The 6,071-nt window shown below is 39.3% G+C and overlaps 1 protein-coding gene across 1 annotated transcript; it reads right to left on the bottom strand.

The window, feature by feature from the left end:
- Positions 1–5,401: 5,401 nt before the first annotated feature.
- On the bottom strand, positions 5,402–6,066 carry MED18 (mediator complex subunit 18; the record flags this gene model as incomplete). Its single annotated transcript, XM_010082286.1, is given in 2 exon segments — positions 5,402–5,958; positions 5,960–6,066. Coding segments are annotated over 2 exon segments (558 nt in total), but the record flags the coding sequence as incomplete, so codon positions are not given.
- Positions 6,067–6,071: the final 5 nt, after the last annotated feature.

Here is a 6,071-nt window from a genome sequence, read left to right as displayed (position 1 = left end):
CCTTATGACTTTGCCTTTTCTATTGTCTTACTCTTATGACGATCTTTGGCTCTGAAGGAGTAAGAGCGTGAAAAGCTTTATTTTTTTCCAGATATCTTTATATTTCTATTGTATTTTTTAGTTATGTAATATGTGCTACAGAATTTTTGTTATTAAACATAATCCAGAAATCTCGAATATTCTGTATGAGAGGGCAAGAGACTGCCTGAAAGCTAGAAGTCACCTGTTCACGCTGTATGTGGACTGCTTTCTTGCGCAATATCCAGGGCTTTCCCAAAGCTGTGAGAAGGTACATTAGAATATATATTGAAATAATTTGGACTACATAAGACAACATTCCCAGTCTAGAATGAGGAGGAGTACATTACTTTCAGATCCTGCATGTGTTTTCCTTATCTTAATAAAGCCATGCTATGAGGTTCATGTACAAAATGATTTGCCTCTTGATCAAAACCCATTAGAGCTATAAGGATGAGTAGTTCTTATTGGAAAATTCCCTTTAGTTGCTGTGAGAATTTAAATGTCAGGTGTTTGCCTGCCTTTGATCTAGAGATATTCATTAGGAGAGGACTGTGGCAGACTGGTACTGACTTTGAGGTCTTTTATCCTTGTCCCATAGTTGGAAACTCTTCAGAGACTGCTTGGTGTCTCACTAACCTGTGTATCTCAAGAAAGAAGTTTCAGATATATTCTTCTCAGAGGAAAGCTGAAAGTTTTATTTGATATAGTATGGTAGGTGCCTGAAAATAAATATAATACAGTAACTTAATGAAGATTTGGTAAATGATTAAATGTAATCTGCAGAGTGTTGAAAAACTATCTGTTCGTCTTCTCTGTAGAGGTGAAATCATACATAACACATGATTACACATGCATGCAGATTTTGTGCTCCATAACTCTTCCCTTTTTATTTGCCTTTCTCTAATGGTGTGCATGGAACATGCCTTATTACAGAGTTAATTCTGTTCATTTGAATATGTAGAAAAGTGCCTATATGGTAATGCTAGTAAGGCAAGTAAGATGAAAATTTGTACATGTTTACTATATCACCAGTGAGCATTTTATATAGCGGTTAAAAAAAAAAAACCACAACAAAAAACTTTTACCTCAAATGTACTTCATCTTTTTTACAATCAACCAACCAATGGTTCATTCCACAATAGCCACTGATGGGAACTTTAAAAAAAAAAAAAGTCAAAATATAAAGAGTTTAACTCCGTGTTTGCCGATTCTGGTAATTGTTGGAACACAGGTGAGTTTATTAATTTAATTGGATAGCTTTATTTTACAAATGTATGGAAAGTTTACAAAGCAGTATATAAACTTGTATCATTAGTTGCATTTGCACTAAATGTGATGTACTTTTGCAATTTATTCTGTAAATAAAATTACACTACAGATTCTATTTGTAAAGAATACATTTTACTTTCAGATAAAGGCACTGGTACTTTGCTACAGCTAGCCCTACCCAATCAGAATTGTAAGAGACTTCTTAAAGAACATGGAAGGTAGTTGCAATATTGAGAAATCGGTATTAATTGATCTCTTTAAGAACAAATCAAGAAAAGGCAGTTCTCTGTAGGCCTCTCAGACTGTCCATGTGCAAGTAGCCTTGAGATGCTTTCTTCTGGAAGGGATCTTGCTTTTATGGTTTTATAGAATCTGCCCTGTCTGAGCCCATACCTCTTGTCAGTCACTGCCATCTGTCTGTGCACTCTGAGTTCACTCCTTCCTGTTAATGGATTGGTATTATTTATACAGCTGTGGTGGTCTCTGCAGAAGCAGCTCCTGACTCTAGAAAGGATGCTTTTAGAAGCTGAACTAATTTGAAGGGCTGAGAATGCAGCAGTCTCCTCCATCAGATACTGTTCTCTGAATGTCTCTGTTTGGAGAATTTGGACATTGCCAAACTAGATATGAAGAAAGTGACTTGATAGAACTTGTATCGGGAATGAAGCTGAGATGGTCATTGTTATCCTGTCTGAGAACCTGGACATCTTAATTTGATAAATTTATCTGTGAAAAATGTGATGCACTTCGAAAAAGAAATTACCTTTTAATTGGGCTGAGCTGACTTATCTGAAGTTGCGCAGATTCTCTATAATCAGATTGTCCACCTGTATTTTTGTCTAGTTGTACAGATAATGCTGTATTTGAATTGCCACTGTTCATCTACAGACTTAAAACATGAATCATATTTTTGAGTACCTTGATTGTGTAGAATGTAACTGTTCTATAATAGCTTTATGATCCTAATGATAAGTTTTAAAAATTAAAAGAAGTTGGCTCTTCCATGTTACAATCACAAATTTAAAACCAGTATTAAAAGTGAAAAGCATTAAAAATTATGACAAAAAATCCTGGTTTGTAGTTATTTCTAACTTTCATTATTTTGGAGAAACTTATTTAAAGAATTTTACCTTTTAACCAACTTTCAGATCATGGATAAAGTTATATACAATATTACAGTGTATGGAAAACATCTAACAGGAAAGCAGTTTGTATTACTGAGGCTACTGAGATGAAAATTTGAATGCCACGAGTTTATGTATCGAAAAGCTCATTTTGTGCTAGCATATCAGAGGCATGTTAAGAGATGTTTCTGTACAGTGCAATATAGAGCACTTCTGAGGTATTTCAGTTCTTCATTTGTACAGAATTAACATTATGGAAGTGTCCACAGGAAGAATAGAGATCCAGTACAGAGAGCCAGAGGATAAACTTGTGGCTTTTTCTAAAGTATGAAGAATTTTTAAGAACTGAGATGAGCTTCTGTAGACCAAGCTTTCTTAGTAGCAGACATAGCTGGTGGATAATGGATCAATAACAATCCTACCTTTACTCGTTATGCAGGGATTTCTACTTTTTATGTAGTAGTCAATAAAGTTAGAGAAACTTTACAAGTGTGCAAGACTGGAGGAACAGTTTGAAGTAACAGAAGGGATTACTTGCATGGAAAGAAAACTTAAGCTCAGCTGCATCGAGCCTCAGGTAATATATTGCAACAAATACAGAGTCCTGAGGTAAGCCTTGCCCTTAAAGAATTAAGCTATTTTAGTTGGCAAAAAGAAATCCCCCAAAATAAAATAAAAATAATAGTCACATTCTTGTTCCTATTAAGTGCAATTTAAAAACTTGTAAAAATGCCTGCTTTCCAGTAAGGAGAGGTTGAGCGCTTCTGTAGCCATCTGTATAACTACAATATAATTTGACCCTAGAGATAACGAACGATAACTAGCTGGGGTTGTGCCATGCAATTTACCAGTGTGTATTACTAATAGTATTGCTATTCTCTTTAGTCTCCAGCTATAAAAGTTAAGCTTCATAGGAGAAAAGTGTATTTCATTAGATAAAAGAAGGAGATGCACTTTGAGCATGAGGTGCCTGAAAAGGGTCCATTTCTCTACAGCTGTAATCATTGATGCAGTAAGCTTTTATCTCTGCACACCTCTTCTATGCATACACTACAGCTGGAATAAGGAAGGTTGGTAATGTAGATCACTGCAATTTTCAAGGTTTAAACTAACTCTCCTTAAAAATATATTTTAAATGATCATTTTTATTCTTGAGAACTTAGACCAAGCAGTAGCCAGACCTATTGTCATCTAAGGTGTAAAAACTTCAGTTATGAACTTTCCATTCAGTCTCCTTTTGCTTGAGCTGGTCTGCCTGAAACCCCATGTGGGATTTTCTCTCTATAGCCATAACATGAACATCAGCACTCTGATTTGTTTGCCCATCGCCTTAGAAGGAAGCTCAGAAGGTAAGTTACCAAGTGAGTTCCTTTCAGATGCAACAGGAAGGACCTGTGTACTTAGTGTTTCCTGTGTGTTTTTGTACTTACAAGTACCTGCCCTTGGAAAAGCTGACATACAATCTTTGACTTTTCTGATCCGCTGGTCATCTTTCTAAAATTTCGTCTCAGTTGAGGCAAGCCATGGATGGTGGAAGCCTGTGGCACATGATTCCTAACCAGTGTTTAGTGGCAGGATACGACAACAGCCCTGAGGGTGGGACTGGAAATGAATCACAGAGTGAGGCAGCAAGTGCGGCTCCCCGGTACAGGCAGAGCTCAGGGACCTCTCCCCCCTCCCCCGGGGAAGCTATGCCCTGTAACAGTACCCTAAAGAATTCCAGACTTGGAGGCCCAGGATAAGCACACTGTCTGATAAGGGTGAGTCATGCCTCAGTATGAACAAAAGAACTGTAGGTAGTGTTTGTACCCTCCAGAAAATATTTCAAGCCTAGGTTGTGCTCTGTTGGAAATCACTGTTACGTGTTCAGCATCATGGTGATCTCCAGCTGTGCTCAAGTACTGGGTTGTCCCCACACCCCCTAGGTAGGGCCTGCATCAGTGGAACACTTGAGGATGCTGCACTGATCGGTAAGCACTCATCCACTTGTCATGGCTTATCTTGTCCAAACTCCAGTGTTGAAAATGTAGCTGTTAACTTGAAAGGATTTTTTTGAAGCTTTTTGTGGGAGTGGTTTTTGCTTTTAGTTGTTACATAGGGGGTTGTGTGGTGCCAAAGGCAATGTCTCTTGACAGGTGAGAAATTTAAATAAGTGTCTTTATTGTTTTTGTTTGTTTGAACTGTATTTGAAAACTCCCAAAATTAATTCAAATATTGAAACACATGGAGGGCAACTAACCATCCTACTATCAAGAGAGGTGCTAAACAAAATCATCACTAGTTCAGTTAGCAGCTGTATGATGCTCTTAATTGTTTAATATGTCAATTTTTAATATTGCTGTCAGTTGTGAGAAGTCTAATAATAAAACAACCCGTGTAGTGTATGGCTTTCTCATTAACTAAGACTGCTGTACCCAACTTCAGTGAACAAGATGGAACAGCATTAAAAGATTTGAAAACCTCTTGCAATTTTAATACTGCTAAGTTGTTTTCCAGTTCTAACTTTGGTTACATCTGAAACAGTTTCACTGAAGTATCTGGTGTCATAGCTGTTCCTGTTACATACACCATTCACTATTCCATTGTAAACAGGTGTACAGTGCAGTTCCTGGCTTTATGCTTGTGATAAACAACACCTCCTGCAATAAAGGATATTAACTCCGTGTACACTTAAAAGAATCACTAGGTAGGATACATGAATGGTGCTTTTTTTTTTAAAAAAAAAAAAAAAAAAAAAGAAAGCAAGCAGCACGGGGATGTGGGTACACAGAAGGATGAATTCCAGTAAGTCTGATGTTTTTGGATTGCTAGACAACATGCTTTCTAACAGATACCTCCCCAACAGGAGAAGGAAAACTACCAATATGAGCATTTATTGATGTTTAGAATGGCATTAATTTAAAGAAGTGTCCGCTTTTGTTCACACCCACAAGTGAAGGAAAAAACACTCAGTAACTGTGGTTGACAAAACACTGGTTTGTAGTCCTTTACTCCCCTCTCCCTGTTTTGATTTGCCATCAAACGGCTTTCTAGAAAAACACCCTTCTTCAGGAACACTAACAAAACCTATGCCTTAACTGCCCAGCTTTTCAGTCACATCAGCCTTTTGGGGTCAATTTTTTCCAGGTGAACTAGAGGCTTCAGTTGCTCAGCAAAGTTCCTCATGTCATCAGAAACAACGTCCTGTCCTGCTGGTGCCACCACGTTGAGCTCCACCAGGTAGGAGAGGGAGAGAGGCTCAATGCTCTCCGTGTTTCCTGGCATTAGGATGCGGAAGATCTTGTACACCACGATCTTCATAATGCCCTTACGGAACACGTGCCCTTTGGCCACAAACTCGTGGTCCATGCGGAAGCCCATCTCCACCAGGAAGTCCGTCAGGTTGTCCGAAGTCGCGATGTCGACGCAGTTGCGCACGAGCGCGTGGCGGTTCTTGTCCCCGATCTCGGGCTGGCCCAGGTAGCGCAGGTGCCAGGGCATGCCGCTCTTGTCCATGGAGCGCCGCGCCCGCAGCACGAAGGGGCTGGCCTGCTGCCCCTTTTTTTTTCTCGTGGTCCAGGAAGGTCTCGGGCTCCATGTTGTCGCACAGCCCGCGCAGGCGGTGCAGCAGGCTCTCCAGGCTCTGGTCCAGAACGCTTCCTGCGGCGGGCGGAGACA

Source organism: Pterocles gutturalis, unplaced genomic scaffold (genome assembly GCF_000699245.1).
Source record: "Pterocles gutturalis isolate BGI_N339 unplaced genomic scaffold, ASM69924v1 scaffold23229, whole genome shotgun sequence".
Lineage (NCBI taxonomy): Eukaryota > Metazoa > Chordata > Aves > Pterocliformes > Pteroclidae > Pterocles > Pterocles gutturalis.
The sequence above is the reverse complement of the archived record's forward strand: the minus strand, read 5'-3'. Positions and strand labels throughout refer to the sequence as shown.